This window comes from Pongo pygmaeus, chromosome 1 (genome assembly GCF_028885625.2).
Source record: "Pongo pygmaeus isolate AG05252 chromosome 1, NHGRI_mPonPyg2-v2.0_pri, whole genome shotgun sequence".
In the NCBI taxonomy this organism is placed as follows: domain Eukaryota; kingdom Metazoa; phylum Chordata; class Mammalia; order Primates; family Hominidae; genus Pongo; species Pongo pygmaeus.
The window spans coordinates 177,209,838-177,232,720 of NC_072373.2; the positions used below are offsets into that span (position 1 = coordinate 177,209,838).

The following is a 22,883-nucleotide window of genomic DNA, read 5'->3' on the forward strand; positions in this document are numbered from 1 at the left end:
TGTATAGTGTGGGAATTTGTTCAGCAGGTAGACCTGTAGACAACTTTTTCTTTCTGCTAAATTGCGTGGCTTCTTTAAGCACAGTACTGGTTGAACAGATTGCACCTGCTGAAAGGAACCAGGCCTCACTAAGCCTCATTTGAAGGGAAGTGATTAGCCTAAACTCACCCTGCTAAAAACAGGCCAGCTTGGGACAAGGTCCCAAGTGTCCTGACTCCTGGACTCATTCTTTTTCCACCACACTCTACTCCTTCAAAGACTATGGGGCAAGTTAACAACAGCACTGAGATGTCAGGGTTCCTGACTCCAGTGCACCTCCTCCTATAAGGGTGCTTGGAGCAATGAAGCAAGTTGGTAGTAAAGTAGACATCAAAAAAAGTCACTCTAAACTTTAAAGAAGTGACGGGACCTCAGGTGATAAAAGAGTCTTTTTTGTTTTGTTTTCTGAGGCAAAAAAAACTTTAGTGTAGAAAAGTATTCTTGGCCAGGTGCAATGGCTCACCCTATAATCCCAGTACTTTGGGAGTCTGAGGCGGATGGATCACCTGAGGTCAGGAGTTCGAGACCATCCTGGCCAACCTGGTGAAACCTCATCTCTACTAAAAAAAAAATTAGCCGAGTGTGGTGGCGCACGCCTGTAATCCCAGCTACTCGAGAGGCTGAGGCAGGAGAATCGCTTGAACCCAGGAGACAGAGGTTGCCGTGAGCCGAGATTTCGCCACTGCACTCCAGCCTGGGCGACAAGAGCAAAACTCCATCTCAAAAAATAAAAAATAAAAAGAGACCGGGTGTGGTGGCTCACGTCTGTAATCCCAGCACTTTGGGAGGCCGAAGCAGGCAGATCACCTGAGGTCAGGAGTTTGAGACCAGACTGACCAACATGGAGAAACCCCATCTCTACTAAAAATACAAAATTAGCCGGCATGGTGATGCATGTCTGTAATCTCAGCTACTTGGGAGGTTGAGACAGGAGAATTGCTTAAATCTGGGAGGCAGAGGTTGCGGTGAGCTGAGATCATGCCATTACACTCCAGCCTGGGCAACAAGAGTGAAACTCCGTCTCAAAAAAAAAAAAAAAAGAAAGTGTCTGGCTGGTCTCAAACTCCTGTGCTGAAGCCGTCCTCCTACCTCAGCCTCCCAAAGTGCTAGAATTACAGGTGTGAGCCACTGTGCCCGGCCTATCTATCTCTATCTATCTATCTATCTTATATATCGATATAGTTTTTTTTTTTTTTTTTTTTTTGAGACAGGGTCTTGCCCTGTCACCCAGGCTGGAGTTTAATGGTGCGATCTTGGCTGATTGCAAGCAACCTCCGCCTCCCAGGCTCAAGCGATCCTCCCACCTCAGGCTCCCGAAAAGCTGGGACCATAGGCATGTGCCACCATGCCTGGCTAATTTTTTGTATTTTTAGTAGAGATGTGGTTTCACCATGTTGCCCCAGCTGGTCTTGAACTCCTGAGCTCAAGCAACCCACCTGCCTCGGCCTCCAAAGTGCAGGGATTATGGGCATAAGCCACTGTGTCTGGCCCCTATTTATGTCTTATACTGTCTATGTTTTGAAAAGTTATTATTTTTGATAGGTTCACCTTTTAGTCTTGCTACTCAATATATGAGTAGTTTACACACAATTAGTGTTAAAATCTTTTGCATTTGTCTGTGTAGTTACCATTCCCATTGAGTTTTGTGCCGTCAATTTCTCATTGCTTAACATCCTTTTCTTTCAGACTGAAGAATACTCTAGCATTTCTTGAAGGAAAGGTCTGGTATGTTGACAAAATCCCTCAGCTTTTGTTTGTCTAGGAAAGCTTTATTTTTCCTTCATGTTTAAAGGATATTTTTGCTGGATATACTATTCCAGGATAAACGTTTTTTTCCTTCAGTACTTTAAATGTCATGCCACTCTCCTGGCCTGTAAGCTTTCCACTGAGAAGCCTGCTGCCAGACGCATTGGAGCTTCTTTGTGTGTTATTTGTTTCTTTTTTCTTGCTGCTTTTAGGATCCTTTCTTTATCTTTGACCTTTGGGAGTCTGATTATTAAATGACATGAGGTAATCTTATTTGGGTTAAATCTGCTTGGTGTTCTATAACTTTCTTGTACTTGAATATTTATACATTTCTCTAGGTTTGGAAAGTTCTGTTATTCTTCCTTTGAATAAGCTTTCTATCCTAATTTCTCTCTTACCTTCTCTTTAAGGCCAATAACTCTTAGATTTGCCCATTGTCTAGATATTGTAGGCATACTTCATCCTTTTTTGTTATTTTTTCTTTCAATTCTTCTGTGTATTTTCAAACAGCCTGTCTTCAAGCTCACTAATTCTTTCTTCTGCTTGATCAGTTCTCATGTTTAGAGACCCTGGTGCATTCTTTGGTATATCAGTTGAATTTATCAGCTCCAGAATTTCTATTTAATTTTTAAAATTATTTCCATCCCTTTGTCAAATTTATCTGGCAGGATTCTGAGTTCCTTTTTCCATCTTTTTGTTAAGTTTATCTGGCAGGATTCTGAGTTCCTTCTCTGTGCTATCTTGAATTTCGCTGAGCTTCCTCAGTGACAATGAATTCTCTGTCTGAAAGGTCACATATCACTGTCACTGGGATTGGTCACTGGTGCCTTATTTAGTTCATTTGGTTAGGTCATGTTTTCTTGGATGGTATTGATGTTTGTGACTGTTGGTCAATGCAGAGCATTGAATAAGTAGGTATTTATTGCAATTTTCACAGTTTGGGCTTATTTGTACCCATCCTTCTTCAGAAGGCTTTTCCAAGTACTCAAAGGGAAATGAGTGTTGTGATGTAAATATTTGGTCACTGCAGCTGTAACTGCATTAGGGGGCACCCCAAACCCAGTGATGCTGTGACTCTTGTAGACTCAGAGGTACTGCCTTGATGGTCTTGGGTAAAATCCGAGAGAATTCCCTGGATTACCATGCAGAGTCTCTTGTTATCTTCCCTTACTTTCTCCCAAATAAATGGAGTCTCTCTCTCCATGCTGAGCTGCCTGGAGTTGGGAGAGGAGTGACACAAGCACCCCTGTAGCCACCACTGCTGGAACTGTGCTGTGTCAAACCTGAAGCCAGCACAGTAGTGGGTCTTGCCCAAGGCCTATGGTATTGCCTGGTTATTGCTGATGTTTATTCAAAGCCCAAAGGCTCTTTAGTCAGCAGGTGGTGAATCCAGCCAGGCTTGTGTCTTACCCTTTGGGGTGGCAGGTTCCCTTCTGGCCCAGGGTGGGTTTAGAAATGCTGTCCAGGAGCTAGGGCATGGAGTCCGGGCTTTAGAAACCTACTTGGTGCTTTATTTTACTTGTGGCTGAGCTGGTACCTAAGTTGCAAGACCAACTCCTTTTTAACTCTTTCCTCTCTTTTCCTTAAGCAGAAGGAGTCTCTCCCTGTGGCAACCATTGCTGGGAAGGCACTGGGTCACACCTGAAGGCAGCACAGTACTGGTCCTCACCCAGTACTGTGGCTATTACTAATGTTTATTCAAGGCCCAACAGCTCTTTAGTCAGCAGGTGATGAATCCTTCCAGGACTGGGTCATTTCCTTCAAAGCAGCAAGTTCCCTTCTGGCCCATGGTAGCTCTAGAAATATCTGGGAGATAGAGCCTGGCAAGGGGGCTTCAGGACTCTGCGTGGTGTTTTATTCTACTGTGGCTGGGATGGTAGCCAAGCTGTAAGACAAAGTCCTCCTTACTTTCCCCTCTCCTTTCCTCTAAGGGAAAGGAGTCTCTCCTGGAGCTGTGAGCTGTGCTGCCTGGGGTTGGGGGACTGGTGACATAAACACTCCTTTGGCTCCCCAGCTGGTATCTCACTAGGCTGTGTGCACCCCAAGTCCACGGGCTCTGAGCTCAGCACAGCACCAGGACTTGCCCAGGAATTGCAGTATTTGTGGCCTAGACTGCCTTTCTAATTTATTTAGGACCCTGAAGCGCTTTAGCCAGTGGTGGTGGGGCTCGCCGGAACCTGACCGCTGGGATGGATGATTCCCCTCTGGCTAGGGTTTCTCTAAGTGCTTCCTCTGTGGGCACTAGCTGAATTCTGCCCTGAGTTGCTTTCTACTGTGACAGGGCAGCACTCAGTTCCAATGCAAAGTCCCATAAGCACACAGATTCTCTCTCTGTGCCGGGCAGCCAGCTGCTGCCAGAGGATGAGGGAGGGGTGGTGGTAGCAATTCAAGACTGTCTTTCCTACCCTCTTCATTGCCTTGTTCCTTTTTTTTTCTTCTTCTTCTTTTATGAGATAGAGTCTCACTCTGTCAGTCAGGCTGGAGTGCAATGGCATGATCTCAGCTCACTACAACCTCCACCTCCCGGGTTCAAACAATTTTCCTGCCTTAGCCTCCGGAGTAGCTGGGACTACAGGTGTGCACTGCCATACTCGGCTAATTTTTCTATTTTTAGTAGAGACAGGGTTTCACTATGTTGGCCAGCTAGGTCTCAAACTCCTGACCTCAGGTGATCTGCCCGCCTCAGCCTCCCAAAGCACTGGGATTACAGGTGTGAGCCACCGCGCCCGGCCATTGCCTTATATCTTGATGTGATGTTAAAACCAACTACTGTGATTGCTATCTGAGTTTTGATTCTCATGAAGGTGCTTTCTTGTGTGGATAGTTGTTCAGTTTGGTGTTCCTGCCAGGGAAGAGGAGGAGGAGGCTCACTGGAGGGTTCTATTTGGCCATCTTGCCCCACCTCCTAGAAGGAGTCTTGAATGTGCCGTTCCTTTTACCATTAATCTCCACAGCTCCTGCATGGTCTCAGATGTAGCCTGGACAGGAGGCCAGGTAAAGTTCAATAAACATATGAGAGAAGAATAAACCAGGTGGGCTCCCAAAAAAGAGCCAGCTGAAGGGGAATGTCCAGTCGCAAGGACCACAATGAGATGGATATGGACACAGGGCAACCTCTGGAGAGGGGTCTAGAAACCAGGTCTCTTGGGTGAAACAGGAAAGGGCAGTTTAAAGAAAGGCATCATCCCCAAATCTGATAAACCAATACACTCTACTTTTTAAAGTGTATTGGTTTATCTTTATTTGGCAGTCTTGGAACTCTTCCTTTTATAGCTTTTCCCCTGGGCAGAGGGAGGTGACGTGATCTGAGAAGTTCCAGGGCAGGCAGAGTAGTGAAGAGCCTGGAAAGAACTGAGGGGCAGGAACTGTCTTGTTCGCTTAAAGCAGGCACAAAATTGGCGTTCAGTAAGTGTCTGTGGCACCACCGAAACCCGGAGTCAGGCTTCCGCTGGCCTGAGCACAGGTTGCTCGCGGACCTGGCTGACCTCCTCCACCGGCCCCAGATCCCCAGATGCGAAAAGCCCTGTGGGCCAGGCGATCAGCCGCGCGCAGACGTCCCGGCCCCGGCCCCGGCCCCGCCCTCGCCCTCGCCCTCGCCCTCGCCCTCGCCCTCGCCCTACTGAGGGTGCGCAGATGGCACCCGCCTTTTACGACGCACCGGAAAGCAACGGCAACGGCCGCAGCCAGCACCGGGTGGAGTGGGCCACCATGGGGGTGAGGGGAGGCCGCCCGCCGCGGGGACACGGAGGGGAGGTGGCGAGGGTGTGGGAGGCAACAGCTCGCGCCAGGAGGAGATGAAGCGAGTGGGTTCCCGCTGAAGGAGCAGGAGGCAGAAGGAGTGTCTCCCTGTGGCACCCACGGCTGGGAATGCGGGAGGGTCGGGCTGGCGTGGGGCTGCGCAGGCACGGTTGACGCAGTCGCTCTGGCCCTCCCCCTCAGAAAATCGCGCTGCAACTCAAAGCCACGCTGGAGAACATCACCAACCTCCGGCCCGTGGGCGAGGACTTCCGGTGGTACCTGAAGGTGCGGCCGGGGGCGGGGCCCGGGGAGAGAAGGCGAGTCCTGATCTCAGTGCTGAACCGGAGCCTTCTCTCCGGCAGTATGAGAAAATATTTAACCAGGCACATTAAGTGTTCAGGGTTTTCCTAGTTAGAATTTTACGTTTGCTTTTTATTAAAGTATATTGGTTTATTTCTAATTGGCAGTCTTGGAAAGCTTCATTTTGTAGTTCTTCCCTGTGTTAAATATTTCGTGGTCTGTAAATGGACACAAAACGCAATGCTACTTGAAGGGACGTTGTGATTATTTAATAAGGTGAATAGTTCGCCTTTCGTTTATTTATTTGGTTTTCTTTATTGTGAAATAGTTTAATTTTGTGCGTAATCCACCCTTCCTTAACCCTCCCACACTGGTAAAGCTGGTACCCAAGTGGCATGGTCTACAGAGGCCTCCCCTTCCCCAGCAGTTCGAGGCTCTTCACTCTTCCAGATCCCAGAGCTTCTGCTCTGTTTTCCTCTTGGTCAAAATCCCGGCATCCTTCTCTACCTCTGAAAAGCCCTGTTCTTCGGGAAGCTGCCTCCGGACTACTTTTGTTTCCCAGGATTTTGAAGCCTGAATACCAGGGCTTACTTGGGAGAATCTGTTCTTTGGCTTGAAGAAGCAGAATCGAGTGAAGGAGACAGAAAAATAGAGTAACAATAGAGTGATAAATGCTTATACCAGTGACATACGGGGCCTGTGGGAACATAAAGCTAACTAAGCAGAGTGGGTCGGGAGCCTGCTGAGGCCATTTCTCTCTTTTTTTTCTTAATTGACACATAAGAATTGTACATATTTATGGAGTATATAGTGATGTTCCAATAAATGTAATGTCTAGTGATCAGATCAAGGTAGTTAGCATATTCATCTCAAACGTATCATTTCTTTGTGTTGGGAGCATTTAATATCCTAGCTATTTGAAACTATATATTATTGTCAGTTATAGTCATCCTACAGTGCTATAGAACACTAGAACTTATTCCTCCCATATAGCTGTAATTTTGTATCTTTTAACACATCCCTCCGTATTCCCCCCACCCCTGTTGAAGCCATTTCTGCACCACAGGTGCCTTGAATCCCCGGCCACACTGAGCACTTCATAGAGGAGGGTGGGCACACCGGCATAGGAAACAGGCTTACCTATCCTTTGCCCAGAGATAGGTCTAGTTTTGTCCTTGTTGGGGATGGTGTTAGGGATGAAGTGAGATTGCTAACAAGAAGGTAGGTCATGAGCCTGCCCACCTCCCGCTGTTATTACCCTTTCCTTGGTGTCTGTCCAGCTGAGCCAGCTGCTTTACTAACATTCTTTTTCCCCCAAAGATGAAATGTGGCAACTGTGGTGAGATTTCGGACAAGTGGCAGTACATCCGGCTGATGGTAACTGTTCTCCCCCAACCCCCAACATAAACACTCATAAACACACATACACTTCTGGGCAGGGATTTGGGGAAGCGGGCTTTCATCTCTCCAGTTCTTTGCTCCCTGCTTTTTGTGGTTTGGGAGGGTAGGTGTCAGTGTGATCAGCACTGGATTCAGTAGGCATCTTTGAGGTATGAGGCAGAGTTCAAAATCAAGGGGAAGCCCTTTTTTTTATTTTCTTCAGGAAGCCTTCCCAGGAGTCTTGTCCTAGTAAGTTACCCTTTCTGGGTCTTGGTCTCTTTAAGTGGACAATAAATGGTGGGCTCGATCTCCTCAAGACCATACATCTAATTCATATGTGACTGAAAGTTCTGTTTGCTTTTTGCCAGGACAGTGTGGCACTGAAGGGGGGCCGTGGCAGTGCTTCCATGGTCCAGAAGTGCAAGCTGTGTGCAAGAGAAAATTCCATCGGTAGGTTTAGGCTGTGTGTACTGAGTTCTGCCAGGGTGGCCCACAGCTTCCTGGCACCAGGCTGAAAGTAGACTCATGTTACCTGAGGGTGGAGTCAGGCCTAAGATGCCGACACCTGTACAGCGCGATCTTTTTCAGGGCCACATGTGGGCACCTGGCTGGGGCCAGGGTATGGACTCAAGTCAACTTTGTGTTCTCTTTTCTATTTCAGAGATTTTAAGCAGCACCATCAAGCCTTACAATGTAAGTTTGCTGCTGTAGTGGCAGGGATGGTGGGCTTAAATCCTAACTGGAGTTAGTAGGTCTGGGTTCTAGAGTCATGCCTGCATCAGAGTGACCTGCCATAGGACATTCACTCATGAACTTAGTTCTTCTTTGACTCAGTCATTATTCACTGTACACTGAGTGCTTGGTATATTGCCTCTTGCAGTGCCTTCTTATGAGGGCTGGGCTGTGGGAGCTCAGGGGACCTCTGACACAACCTAGCTGTTCAGTTTGCATCACTGAGAGCACTTGCCTTGTCTTCATTTTGGGGGACTAGCAAGCTTTCTCTGAAACCATAGGTGGGGTAGTCCTTTGGTGCATCTTATCCTTTATAGCATCAGTGTTAACAAGTTAGCCCAAAGGTGAGGGAGGGAGTGTGTGCTTTGGATCTGTTTGTTTAAAGAAAGCCAGTTATTTGTATTCACCTATTCCTTATTTGGTATTTATTTAAAGTATCTTGAGTTGTGCTGAATTCTTGGCTTTGTCCTGAAGTTAAAGAGAAATTAAATGAGGACTTGCCTTCAAGTACATAATAATCTAGTGGAAAATACAAAAAACAAGAATCGAACTAGGGCCCTAACAGAGAAGTGCCTTACCAGTGCCAGAGATGTGGTCAGTGTGCAGGAAATTATTTTACAGTGAATGACAGGATGAAACTGAATGTAGGGCATGGCACTTGTGGTCCCTAAGCCCATAGGTCAGGTAGGCATGAATTTCCTGGCCACCTACCCCCCAAGAGGTGCCCCCTCCACATACATAACCATTTCAAAGGCTATAAGACATCTCTCTGCCCTTACTGCATGGCAAATGGTGAGCAAAAGGCTATGGCTAAGTGTACTGGGTCTGTTTGGATGATCTAGAGACTTTGGAGCTTAACATTCTTGTTCATATTTTTGGTGTTGATAATTTTATTTACTATTTATTGAGCACTGTGCTGGGCACTTTATATGCATTTCAGAATCTGACAATAAAATTGTAGAGGTTTCCTCGGCTCTATTTGACAGTTTAGGAATCTTGGGCCCAGAGGGGAAGAGAGGCATAGCTTACCTTACATCCAGGCAGGTTGATCCCAGCATCAACACTCTTCTGCAGCCTCCATGTCTACTGTCTACAGACAGCTTCATAGGGAGCAGGTGCCCAAGGCAGGCCTCCTCTAAGAAGGGGATGAGTTCTTCCTGGGTCTCATGCTAGGCCTCCAGGGGCAGTAAGTGCCCATTTGGCAGGAAGGAGAGGGGCCACGGGGTTATCCTGAGAGCTCATTTGGGCCTACCTTCTCAACACACTTCCTTTCTAGGCTGAAGACAATGAGAACTTCAAGACAATAGTGGAGTTTGAGTGCCGGGGCCTTGAACCAGTTGATTTCCAGCCCCAGGTGTGTATGTATCTTTCTGGGGAATTTTTGTCTTTGGGGAGGGGATGTATGAAGTGACAGCCGGAACTGTGCTACCTACAGAGACCATGGACTAGACATTCTCCTTTCTAGTGGTAGTAATAATGGTCCCTTAAGTTGCTGCTGTATGCTTGGGCACCCATGCCGTCATTTTTACACGTTACCACATTTAATCCTCATGGTAACCCTATGAATTTATTCATCCTGTTGTTCAGATGAGGAAGGAACTGAAGAGATTTTGCAACTTGCTTAGGGTCACACAGTAAGCAATGGAGCTATAGTTTCAACCCAGATCTATTTGACTTGAGCTGGTGCTCATCCCCCTTTATTTGTGCATGTTTCACCTCACAACAAATCTGTGAGGTAGGCAGAAGAGCAAATACTTCATCCCCATTTTATAAATAACTAAGGTCCAACCTGGGAAATGACATGCTCAGGGGCCTTCAGCAAACCAGGGCTAGTGGAAGGGATTACGCTGCGCCTGCTGCCTTCTGGTCCAGGGCTGTAATTCAGAGAAACCACCACTCTAGTTCTGAGGCAGCTGCCAGGTCCTGGAAGCTCAGCAGTTATTCCAAGACAGGTGCTCATACTGCATGCTGTCCTCCATCCCAAAAGTGTGAGAAGAGCCAGCAGCCTGGCCGGCCCTCACTTATAGCCGAATGCCTCCTTTTGCCAAGACTAACTGGTACCTTCTTGTGCCCTGCAGGCTGGGTTTGCTGCTGAAGGTGTGGAGTCAGGGACAGCCTTCAGTGACATTAATCTGCAGGAGAAGGTATGAGACTTGGGGGCTTTGGGAGGTACTGTAGGGCACCTGGTGGGAATTATTTTTTTGGTGGACAAGGCTCATCAATGGAAAGCCAACTTTGTATTTTTGTGCTTTTTGTTAGTGATTTTGCTGTTCAAATGGCCACAGGTATAGTGCTAAAGTGCTTTCTAATGTTCCTACATATGAGAAAGCTATGATGCCCCTTACAGAGAGAATATGTGTTAGATAAGCTTTATTCAGGCATGAGCTATAGTGCTGCTGGCTGTGAGTTCATGAATCAACAATATATATTAAATAAGGTATCTTTAAACAGAAACACATAAAGCTAGATTATTGATTGGTTGATGAAAATGTGACCAGAGGCTCATAGGAACCTAACCCTGTATTTCCCTGGGGAGTATTCATTCAGTATTCCCTAATTCAGTGTTTGTGGTGGCTTTATTGCACCTGACTACCATGAAGAACAAGAAATAGTCTATATTACTGGACATATTACTACTCTGCAGATAGAAAAGCCTTGTGCTCAAGCCTTGAAGGAAGGACAAAAACTTCATTTCATTTGCTTAGCACCTAGTAACAGCGGCTAGCATTTACTGAGCTCTTATATGTGCCAGGCACTCACTATGCTGAGTGCTTTTATTTTATTTTATGTATTTTTTGAGACAGTCTCACTCTGTTGCCCAGGCTGGAGTGCAGTGGTGCAATGTCAGCTCACTGCAGCCTCTGCCTCCTGGGCTCAAGTGATCCTCCTACCTCAGCCTCCCAAGTAGCTGGGATTACAGGCACCTGCCACCATTCCTGGCTATTTTTTGTATTTTTAGTAGAGACGGGGTTTCACCTTGTTGACCAGGATGGTCTCAGACCCCTGACCTGAAATGATCCACCTGCCTTGGCCTCCCAAAGTGCTGGGATTACAGGCATGAGCCACCACACCCGGCTGCTTAGTGCTTTTAAATGTGTTACCTCATTTGATTCTTTCAACATTCAATATGAACTCCATTGTTGTCCTTTTTTTTTTTTTTTTTTTTTAAATAGAAGATAGGACTCAGAGAAGGGGCTCAGAGAAGTTAAGTGATTTGCCCAGTCATACAACTGAAAGAGCTAGAATTCAGGCCTGAGCTATCTGGCTCTGTTCAGGGTCATACATGTTCATGATTATTTGAGTCAGAGCCTGAGCTGGGCCCTTTAAGTCCCAGTTTTCTGTGAGGCTAACAATGCCATTTTGTTTCCCAGGACTGGACTGACTATGATGAAAAGGCCCAGGAGTCTGTGGGAATCTATGAGGTCACCCACCAGTTTGTGAAGTGCTGATCCCTCTTCCTTCCCAGTTGCCCTTAAGAACTGAGAAAGGACAAAGTACTCTAAGCAGCAGAGCCCACAGAGGCTGGTTCCTTTGACCCTTGTCTCCTGGTGGCTGTACGAAACCTTCACAATCTGCATGCTGGACTTTATTACAGCTTCCCAAGCCCCATCAATAAAGCCCCTGTTCATGCTGCACTGGTGCATGAAGGTGAAGTAAGGAGGCAGCTACTCCCTTCACAAATAAGAATTCGTGCAGCAGCAGTTCACTCCTTAGGAAAATGAAGAGTATTTTTAAGGAGATGGTATCTCCCCAGTCAAGGGCAAGTTTACAGAGATGAAACCACAGTCCCACCATCACTCAATGAGCCAGAAGCCAAAGGTGACGTACTGTTACCTGAACTTACTGAACTTGCTGTTGGGAAGATCTTTGTGAGGATTAGGAATTAGGTTAAAAGAAATTAAGAACCATCTTCAAGCAAAAATTAAACTTTATTTCTGCTTAAACAATAAATACACCTGAGTTAGTTTTCCAAACCTTTCCTCCTGATTAAATGCCCTTAAAACTGAAATCTCTTGTTATCTTCAGTTGTGATCTAGTCCCACACGGAAATTACATGTTTAGCTTTAAAACCATGAGTTTAAAGCTCAAGCCTGTAGCTGGCTGCCTAGGCAGCCCGCTTATGATTAGTTTCACAGAATAGCACCCACTGGCTACACAGGCCCGTTTTTTTTTTTGTTTGTTTTTTTTTTTGAGACAGAGTCTCACTCTGTTGCCCAGGCCAGAGTGCAGTGGTGCGATCTCAGCTCACTGCAACCTCCACCTCCTGGGTTCAAGCAATTCTGCTTCAACCTCCCAAGTAGCTGGGATAACAGGCACATGCCACCACACCCAGCTAATTTTTGTATTTTTAGTAGAGACGAGGTTTCACCATGTTGGCCAGGTTGGTCTCAAACTCCTGACCTCAAGTGATCCACCCGCCTCAGCCTCCCAAAGTGCTGGGATTACAGGCATGAGCCACCATGCCCGGCCTCCCAGTTTTCATGAAGAGGAAGTGATGGTAGCTTTTCATCTGCCCAGAAGTTAACTTTTGATGGATTTGCCTTCTAAGGCATCAAACATGTCTTCTAAGGCCTTCTCCACACATTGGAGAAACTCCCGGGCATTGCGGCCTGGGTAGGAAGAGACATTGCAGCCTATCCAGTTGTCATGAACAGCATACCCAACACCAAAGCCATCAGAGACCACGGGGGCAAAGCCCCCAAGGTTCACTGCTGGGCTGCTCAGCGTGCTCGTGGACAGGACATTGTGGTTTATCTGCCCATATGCAGGGTCCAGGTAGAGCTCAGGCAAGATGATCCCTTTGGCTGCTGCCAGGTGCCGCAGAGCAAACAAGTGTCGGTCAAAGCCCTGGCCTGTGAGAAACAAAATGGAAAACCAGAGAGTCTCAGGATGGAAAAGGACCTCAGGAAAACCTCCCCACTCACCACATGGTAGGAATACCCCTCATAGCATCCTTGAGCGTGGGGGAAGGCTCTGTCTACCTCTATGCACACCACCAAGTGACTAACTTCAGAGCAGCTCAAGCTAGAATATTTTAAATTATTTAGAAAATATATTATGTCAGGTTACATTTAAAAATAGCTGTCAACAGCTGAGCTAAAAATGAGCCTAAAAGGAAAGCATAATTTTAAAGATTCGAAATCAGTTTAGTCAGAGTCAAGACAGTACAGGAAGAGAGCTATGGACTCAAAAACTACGATAAAACTAAAAGTCTGATTCAAGTGTAAAAGAGAAGATTGAGTCAGTGGAACAAAATGGAAAGTCTGTTTGACCAGGGTTCGAATCTCAGTCTTACTACTAACTTGCTGTGTAACGGGGCCAGTGGCTTGGTTTCCTCCCTGTAAAATGGAGAAGAAGACTAGAATGTCTTGGAGGTCCCTTTCACTTCCAGCACTTCATAGCAACATGAAAGGATAACTATGACCCTCCAGGTCCTTTCCAGGTCTTGAATTTTATCAAAAAAAGGTAATGATGGATGACAATTGGGAAGAGCTTCTGAGATGACCTATTTACAGAGAGCAGACACATTACAACTGAGGTGAAGTTAGTGGGGCCATAAGTTTAGAAATCCTAAATTTTCAGAAAAGTGAGTCTGATAACCAATGAGTAATAGAAAAAGGAGGGTGGGTGCAGTGGTGCACGCCTATAATCCTAGTGCCTTGGGAGGCCGAGGCAGGAGGATTGCTTGAGCCCAGGAGTTTGAGACCACCTTGGGCAATACAGTGGGACCTCATCTCTACAAAAAATTTTAAAAATTAGGCCCGGCATGGTGGCTTACGCCTATAATCCCAGCACTTTGGGAGGGCGAGGCAGGTAGATCATGAGGTCAGGAGTTTGAGACCAACCTGGCCAACATAGTGAAACCCCGTCTCTATTGAAAATATAAAAATTAGCTGGGCATGGTGGCATAAGCCTGTAGTCCCAGCTACTCAGGAGGCTGAGGCAGGAGAATCGCTTGAACCCAGGAGGCAGAGGTTGCAGTGAGCTGAGATTGTGCCACTGCACTCCAGCCTGAGCAACAGAGCAAGATTCCATCTCAAAAAAAAAAAATTAAAATATCAGCTGGGCATGGTGGTGCATGCCTATAGTCCCAGCTATTTGGGAGGCTGAGGCAGGAGGATTGTTTGAGCCAAAGAAGTTGAGGCTGCAGTGAGCCATGATTGCACCACTGCACTCCAGCCTGGGTGACAGAATGAGACCGTGTCTCCAAAAAAAAAAAAAAAAAAAAAAGAAAAGGCCGGGCGCGGTGGCTCACGCCTGTATTCCTAGCACTTTGGGAGGCCGAGGGGGGCGGATCACCTGAGGTCAGGAGTTCAAGACCAGCCTGGCCAAAATGGCAAAACCCCTTCTTTACTAAAAATGCAAAAACTAGCCAGGCATGGTGGCGGGTGCCTATTATCCCAGCTACTCGGGAGGCAGAGGCAGGAGAATCACCTGAACCTGGGGGCGGAGGCTGCAGTGAGCCGAGATCACGCCATTGCACTCCAGCTTGGACAAAGGAGGGAAACTCTGTCTCCAAAAAAAAAAAAGAATTAATGCGTCACAGCTGAAAGTGACCTTACATGAGGACAAAGTCACATGCATTTCCCCACCCCTGCTTAGGAGGCAAGAACATTCTGATCCCTAGTGGCTAGTGTGGCTGTTCAGACTGCTAGGGTAGAAAAGAAAAATTGGGGGAGTTGGCGATGGATTAAACCTAGTGAAGGGGTAGAAATCAGATTTGGAGTAGAATGATTTAGGCTTGCTTAGCCAAGCACTGAAGACAAGACCCAAGGGCATGCTCCCCACCCCTGCCTCACCCATTGCTGCTTCTTTGGTCAGCTGGCCATGGTACTTGGAGCACTCAACCATCATCTGCTGAAGCTCACCAGCACTGTGCCTGGAGGGCTCCCTGACAAAGGCCTCAGAGCACCTCTTTGTATAGATGGAGGCCGGGCGGATGGTCTCAGTGCGGCCGTGCTTGAATGCAGCAGTGCTACAGGACTCGTAGGTGGCCACTGTCTGCCCGTACTGCCGCAGGAAGGCCATCTGGAATGCCAGCTGGGCAACTGCGTCAGGGCTCAGCTTTTGCTTCTTCAGGAATTCTTTGCCTCCTCTCTGAAACTGGATGCAGTCAATAGTGAGGGTCTTCATGGTGGCATCAAACTTTTCCTTAGCAGCTGTGATGCCAGTCTTTAAGGCATCAGTCAGCTTGAAGCTGAGTTTCTGCACAGTGACAGTAGAGTCAGTGGTAGCTGGCTGGCTCTGTGGAGTGACGGCAGGGGTCTGAGTGCTGTCTTTAAATACTTCATTAAAAAATCTGAGCACTGCCACACCATCACCCCAAGAGTGCTCAAAGTGGACGGCAGCAGAGCCATCCTTGGCGATAATGAGGTTAAAGGATTTATCAAACCAGCGGTTTGTGCCATCCCCATGCAGCATATTGTGGGACAAGTGGACAAGGTCTTTAATGGGGAATTCATCTAGGCAGAGGCAGAACACTGCCGAGTCCACTTTCCTCAGGCTCTCCTCATTGCCACTACTCATCAGCTTCTGCCTGAGCTCTGCCCAGATGTCTCGGTTCTCACTGGTCAGGTATGTCAGAGGAAACTCGGGGGCAGGGCTGCTGTCTGAGAGAATGTACTTCAGATGCGCCTGGATTTCCGAGGGGCTCACAATGTTCCCATCTTGATCCAGGACATCAAAGATATAAAAATTTCCTTTCCTTAGGACCAGGAGGTGTCTGGCCTTGTCATCAGTGAAGAGTTCATCCCGACTGGGTTTGGGTAAACGAGTTGAGTTGAAAAGCCGAAAATACTGGGACATATCCAGGGGATATGCATTGACCAGGTAGGCCCCATACCAGGACAGAGAGGAAGGCACAAAGCGTATGAGTCTCTTGAAGGTGTCAGTGTCACTTTTTGCAGGGTTCAAGTGGAACACTTCTGGCTCCAGAAGGCCAGCCCGGAGTGTCTTCAGAAACCGGATGGCAGAAACAGTCATGTTGGTTGCCCGGGTGAGCTGGTCGTTATACTCAGATTTTGGGTCAGGATTGAAAGCCATAAATGGATTAAAGTTCAGAACAACGGAGTCTCGAGCAGATAGGTACATATCAAACCAGGGTCCTAAAAAATAAAAAGAAAAAAAAAACATAAAATGTTAATGCTCTCCCTAAAAATAAAATTTGAAGAAGAAAAAAAATTCAAGCCTAGGCAAAGGAAATGGCATTAACCTCCAGAGAGAATTCCCTGAATGTTTTTGCTCTGCAGTAATTCAAGACATATAAATGGGGTCATACAATATATGGTGTTTTGCATCTAGCTTCTGTCACTTATAATAATGTTTTTGTTTTGTTTTTTTGGGACGGAGCCTCGCTTCTGTCACCAAGGCTGGAGAACAGTGCTGCAATCTTGGCTCACTGCAACCTCCACCTGCTGGATTGAAGCGATTCTCCTGCCTCAGCCTCCCAAGTAGCTGGGATTACAGGAGTCCTCCGCCATGCCCAGATAATTTTTGGATTTTTAGTAGAGACAGGGTTTCACCATGTTGGGCAGGCTGGTCTCAAACTCCTGACCTCAGGTGATCCACCCGCCTTAGCCTCCTAATAATGTTTTTAAGGTTCATTCATGTTGTAGCATATAAGTTCTTCATTTCTTCTTACCGCTGAATAATGTTCCATTATATGGATATACTATATTTTGTTTATCCACTCATCAGGTAATGGACATTTGAACTGTTCCACTCTTTATTATGAATTATATTGCCTTTTGTTTTTTTTTTTTTTTAAGACACACAGGATTTCTGTCATCCAGGCCGGATTACAGTGGTATGATCATGGCTAACTGCAGCCTTGAACCCTGGGCTCAAGCGATCCTCCCACCTCAGCCTCCCAAGTAGCTAGGACTACAGATGCACACCACCAGCCTGGCTAATTTTTTTATTTTTTGTAGAGATGGGGTCTTACTGTGTTGCTCAGGCTGGTTTCAAACTCCTGGCCTCAAGTAATCCTCTCACCTCAGCCACTTAAAGTGCTAGGATTACAGGTGTGAGCCACTGCACCTAGCTATTAAGAATTATGTTGTTATGAACATTCTTATACATGTTTTTATATGGACATAGCTAGGAGTGGAATTGCTATCACATGGTAAGTCTCTGTTTAACCTTTGAGGAACTGCCAGGATGTTTTCCAAAGTGGCTGCCCCATTCCCACGAGCCGTCTATGAGGGTTCCTATTTTTCCACATCTTCAGCAGCACTTGTTACATGTCTTGTTGCGTGGAGATATTCTGGTAGGTGTAAAGTAGTATGGCATTGCAGATTTGGTTTGCATTTTCCTAATGTTTATTAATTGCTTTTTCTTCCTCTTCTGTTTCCTTTCTTGGTTTAAGGAATAAAATATGGTAACACTCCACTTGCATTCATGCTGGAACAGAATAGTTAATTCCCACCCCATCTCTTTAGGTTTCTCTTGCTTCATCTCCTTTCAGGGGCAACAGTCATATTTGATTGCTCCCCGATAAGGGGGGAACGTCTTCATTGTCCTTCTGTGTATCGGGGGGAACGTCTTCATTGTCCTTCTGTGTACAGTGTACATTTGTACACTCCCTGTTTAGAAAGTACTCAAAAAGCTATTATAAATATCAGTGCATGGATCACTCAGACTAGCCCTCTGAGTTCCTATAGATGTTTTACCTGTAAAAATTCCAGAAGCAATATTTTATCAGAAAATATGTCAGGGAAAGTTCCTGCTGGGATTAGTAAGCATGAATAAACTCTATAAATAAGGACTGTCTTTTATTCAGGCAAATAATGTTCATATGTATAGCACTGGGAAAAGGATTAATAGATGCAGATTTGTCTGTTACTCATTTGTTGGTCCATCCACTCATTCCATCCCTTGAGTATCAGTGCTGTGCCAGGCCTTGGTCCAGGGGATTTAGAGAGGAATAGGACATGGTCTTTCATTCTGAAAAACCCTGGTGAAGGAGGCAAATAATTAAAACATAACACAGTGCACTAAAATGGTGAGAGAAAAGTACTGGTGGACAAGATATATTTGATGAAACAAGACATAAATTCATGCCTCTGACCCCCCTTTAGCAAAAGAATTTCAAAGAGACATAAACCAGTCAGGCCAAGAGAATGGGAGATGAGAAAACAAATACTGGAAGCTGGAAAGCACTTATGCAACTGGTAATGACTAAAGCAGACTCAAGAAAGCCAATCCTAAATTGGCAAGAGAGAAAGCCAAGAAATCATATGATTTGCACAGCAGAACCCCCAGAGGGCTCAGTAATTGGCAACCTAGATACATCTGGTTGAAGGACTGTTCAATTATATCACCACTACCACAACCTGAGATTCCCTCCTCACTCCAGTAGAAGACTTAAGTTTTACTCTCTGGAGATAATAAAACTAGGGGCTGGGTGCAGTGGCTAATGCTGGTAATCCCAGCAATTTGGGAGGGCAAGGTGGGTGTATCATGAGGTCAGGAGATCAAGACCATCCTGGCTAACATGGTGAAACACCGTCTCTGCTAAAAATACAAAAAATTAGCCAGGCGTGGTGGCACGTGCCTGTAGTCCCAGCTACTCGGAAGGCTGAGGCAGGAGACTCACTTGAACCCAGGAGGCTGAGGTTGCGGTGAGCCGAGATCGCACCACTGCACTCCAGCCTGGGTGACAAAGTGAAACTGTGTCTCAAAAAATAAATAAATAAAAGTGGGAGACCTGAATCACAGTTGAGATCTCAAACCTTCTTCCCTTACTTACCCTACCTTCTACAACACTAGCAACCTTTTGGCAGTTTACTGGAAAAGCCTCCCTAGGGAATCTAACCCAATTACACTACCATTAGGGGCAACCCAGGGAAGCAGTTTAGCTGGATCACTGTATTAGTCTGTTTTCACACTGCTATAAAGAACTACCTGAGACTGGATAATTTATAAAGAAGAGAAGCTTAACTGACTTAGTTCTGCATGGCTGAGAAGGCCTTAGGAAACTTACAATCATGGCAGAAGGCAAAGGGGAAGCAAGGCACATCTTACACAGCAGCAGGAGAGAGAACAAGCGAGGAGTAGGAACTGCCAAACACTTTTAAACCATCAGATCTCATGAGAACTCACTATCACAAGAAAAGCATGGGGGAAACTACCCCATGATCCAATCACCTCCCACTAGACCTTGACACTTGGGGATTATTACAATTCAAGATCAGATTTGGTTGGAGACACAGAGCCAAACCACATTCTGCCCTGGCCTCACCCAAATCTCATGTACTTCTAACATTTCAAAACACAACCATGTCTTCCCAACAGTCCCCCAGAGTCTTAACTCATTCCAGCATTAACTCAAAATTACAAGTCCAAAGTCTCATCTGAGTCAAGGCAAGTTCCTTCTGCCTATGAGTCTGTAAAATCAAAAACAAGTTAGTTATTTTCAAGATACACTGGTGTTACAGGCATTGGGTAAATGCTCCCATTCCAAAAGGGAGAAATTGGCCAAAACAGAGGGGCTACAAGCCCCATGCAAGCCTGAAATCCAGCAGGGCAGCCATTAAATCTTAAAGCTCCAAAATAATCTTTGACTCCATGTCTCACATCCAGGGCATGCTGATGTAAGGGGTGGGCTCCCAAGGCGTTTGGTAGCCCTGCCCCTGTGGCTCTGCAGAGTACAGCCCCATGGTTGCTTTTACAGCCTGGCATTGAATGCCTGTGGCTTTTCCAGGCACATGGTGCAAACTGTCGGTGGATCTACCATTCTGGGGTCTGAAGGGCAATGGCCCTCTTCTCACAGTTCCACTAGGCTCCCCATTGGGAACTCTGTGTGGGGGCTCTAACCCCATGTTTCCCATCTGCATTGCCCTAGTAGAGGATCTCCATGAGGGCTTCACCCCTGCAACAGACTTCTGCCTGGACATCCAGGTGTTTCCATATAGCCTCTGAAATCTAGGAGGAGGTTTTCTCTTTTTTTTTTTTTTTTTGAGACGGAGTCTTGCTCTGTCACCCAGACTGGAGTGCAGTGGGGCTATCTCAGCTCACTGCAAGCTCTGCCTCCTGGGTTCACGCCATTCTCCTGCCTCAGCCTCCTCAGCAGCTGGGACACAGGTGCACGCCACCATACCCGGCTACTTTTTTTTGTATTTTTAGTAGAGAGAGGGTTTCACCATGTTAGCCAGGATGGTCTCGATCTCCTGACCTCATAATCCGCCCGCCTTGGCCTCCCAAAGTGCTGAGATTACAGGCGTGAGCCACCGTACCCGGTCGGAGGAGGTTTTCAAACCTCAACTCTTGTTTTCTGCAAACCTGCATGCCCAACACCATGGGGAAGCCTCCAATGCTCGGGGCTTGCACCCTCTGAAGCAATGGCCAGAGCTGTGCCTTGGCCCCTTTTAGCCATGGCTGGAGCTAGAGTGCCTGGGACACAGGGCACCATGTCCCAAGGCTGCACAGAGCAGCAGGGCCCAGGAAACCATTTTTCCCTCTTAGGCCTCTGGGCCTATGCTGGGAGGGGCTACTGTAAAGATCTCTGAAATGCCTTCAAGACATTTTCCCCATTGTCTTGGCTATTAACATTTGGCTTCTCATTACTTATGCAAATTTCTGCAGCTTGGGGCTTGAATTTCTCCCGAGAAAATGGGTTTTTCTTTTCTACTGCATGGTCAGGCTGCAAATTTTCCAAACTTTTATGCTCTGCTTCCCTTTTAAACATAAGTTCCAATTTCAGATCATCTCTCTGTGAATGCCTATGACCATATGCTTTCAGAAAAAGCCATCTTGAATGCTTTGTTGCTTAGAAATTTCTTCTGTCAGACACCCTAAATCACCTCTCTCAAGTTCAAAGTTCTGCAGATCTCTAGGACAGGGACAAAATGCCGCTAGTCTCTCTGCTAAAGCATAGTAAAGAGTGACTTTTGCTGCAGTTCCCAATAAGTTCCTCATCTCCATCTGAGACCACCTCAGCCTGGACTTCATTGTCCATATCTCTATCAGCATTTTGGTCAAAACATTCAACTCTCTAAGAAGTTCCAAACTGTCTGACATCTTCCTGTCTTCTTCTGACCCTTCCAAACTGTTCCAGCCTCTGCCTATTAACCAGTTCCAAAGTTGTTTCCACATTTTCAGGTATCTTTGTAGCAATGCCCCCCTCCTGGTACCAATTTTATATATTAGTCCGTTTTCACACTGCTATAAAGAACTACCTGAGACTGGGTAATTTATAAAGAAAAGAGGTCTAATTGACAGTTCCTTGTGGCTGGGGAGGCCTCAGGAAACTTACAATCACAGCGCAAGTTGAAGGGGAAGCAAGGCACATCTTATGTGGCAGCAGGAGAGAAAGCGAACAACTGGGGGAACTACTGAATACTTTTTAACTATCAGAGCTCGTGAGAAACCGCTCACTATCATGAGAACAGCATGGGGAAAACTGCCCCCATGAGCCAATCACCTCCCTCCAGGTCCTTCCCTCAACACGTGGGGATTACAATTCAAGATGAGATTTGGGGGGGGACATAGAGCCAAACCATATCAATCACATTAGAGCAAAGCCTGTAACTGACAAGCCTCACCCTCATCCACATAGCTTCCAAGAGCTTTCTAATATCTCATTCATATCTAAGACGACACAGGATTATGAAGCATCTGAAGAAAGGGCAAAGCAAACAGGAGAAAAGCAACTTGGAGGCAACAGACTATGAAGAGGGAAGAGATCTTAAAAAAAATTATCAGAGATAAACTATTTTTAAAAAGAACACCATAAGAAGAAAAAAGAGCTTGTGGAAGTAAAAAACAGGAAAGCAGGAGTTTTAAAAACAGACAGGTTGAGAGATTAAAATTAAGTAAGTCTCCCAAGAAAATGGAACAAAAAGAGTAAGAGATGAAAAATGTGAGAGAAAAGAAAATTAGAGGATGAGACCCAGAAATTCTACACCTGAATAATAATAGAGTTCCACAAAGAAAAAACAGAGAAAAAAAATGGAGAGGAAGAAATCCAAAGAAATAAAACAAGAAAATATCCCAGACCTGAAGGATGAGATTCCAGATTCAAAGGACTCACAGAGTGGCCCAACACACACTAAAACACATTACCTGAAATTTCAAAACACTGGGGACAAAGAGAAAATTCTAAAAAGCTTCCAAAAGCAGAGAGAAGAAGTAGTCAAAAGATTAAGTCTCAGAATAGCATTAGATTTACCAACAGCAACACTGGATGCTAAAAGACAATGGAGCAAAGGCTCCAAAATTCTGTGGGAAAATGATTTCAAACCTGGCCAAACAAATTATCAATGAAGTATAAGGGCCATTTTAAAATTTTTGCTTCCCATGTTCTGTTTCCAGATAGTAAAGGGAATATGTGCTCTGATTTAAAAAAAAAAAAAGAAAAGCCAAGAAATAAGAAAATATGAAAGACAAGAAACACGAGTCCCAACATGAGAAAGAGATGACAGATGCCCCAGCTGATGGTGAAAGAGCACAGGAGAGCAGCTTCAGAGTAGGCCAAGAGGTTCACAAATCCAGACTACAGCATGTCGCAAGTTCTGGAAGAAGTTTCGTCAAGAAGACCAAAATGGATAGAATGTCCAATCTGCTTTCATGTATTGAGAGGAGATTCAGACAGCTTGGGAAGAGTCTGGGGGTAAATTAGTAAGCACATAGAAAACTAAACAAGAGAAAGGATGGAACAATGATTAACTTAAGAGAAAACAAAAAGTTTGTACTGGAAAGGAAAAACAATCCCAATATGCTACATGAGTCAGCTGACAATAGTGTTTCTATGATCATAATAGCATAAAACTAGATACTGAGTTATCCAAAATTACAAATCCCTATGCTGTGAAAATGAGGGGATAGGAAGTACGTGTATACACATCCCACATATGTGGTGGGATGTAAAATACTGCTGAATTCTAATCTTCTACAGTGAGATGTCAATAGCTAATGACTAAAGTGAAAAAATCAAGATGCAGTAATGT

The 22,883-nt window shown here is 45.8% G+C and overlaps 2 protein-coding genes across 8 annotated transcripts in view; one reads left to right on the top strand and one right to left on the bottom strand.

The window, feature by feature from the left end:
• The first annotated feature begins 2,294 nt into the window (after positions 1–2,294).
• Positions 2,295–11,944, top strand: CZIB (CXXC motif containing zinc binding protein). 2 transcript variants are annotated; one of them, XM_054494464.2, is made up of 8 exons: positions 2,295–5,499; positions 5,725–5,808; positions 7,144–7,200; positions 7,572–7,653; positions 7,865–7,896; positions 9,212–9,289; positions 10,014–10,079; positions 11,307–11,944. In XM_054494464.2, the coding sequence occupies exons 1-8, from the start codon at positions 5,419–5,421 to the stop codon at positions 11,382–11,384; spliced, it is 558 nt and encodes a 185-aa protein (XP_054350439.1). In that variant the 5' UTR covers positions 2,295–5,418; the 3' UTR covers positions 11,385–11,944. The 2 variants fall into 2 exon arrangements, with proteins under 2 accessions (XP_054350439.1, XP_063511890.1); XM_063655820.1 differs by having other exon boundaries at positions 5,396–5,478.
• Positions 11,846–22,883, bottom strand: part of CPT2 (carnitine palmitoyltransferase 2) — an 89,801-nt gene continuing 78,763 nt past the window's right edge. For all 6 annotated transcript variants that reach the window (XM_063655788.1, XM_063655796.1, XM_063655798.1 and 3 more), the window contains 2 exons: positions 14,736–16,040; positions 11,846–12,788 (listed from right to left, as the gene is read on the bottom strand). In XM_063655788.1, the coding sequence (XP_063511858.1) occupies positions 12,457–12,788; positions 14,736–16,040 (1,637 nt within the window). In that variant the 3' untranslated portion in view covers positions 11,846–12,456. The remainder of the gene's footprint in view (positions 12,789–14,735; positions 16,041–22,883) is intronic.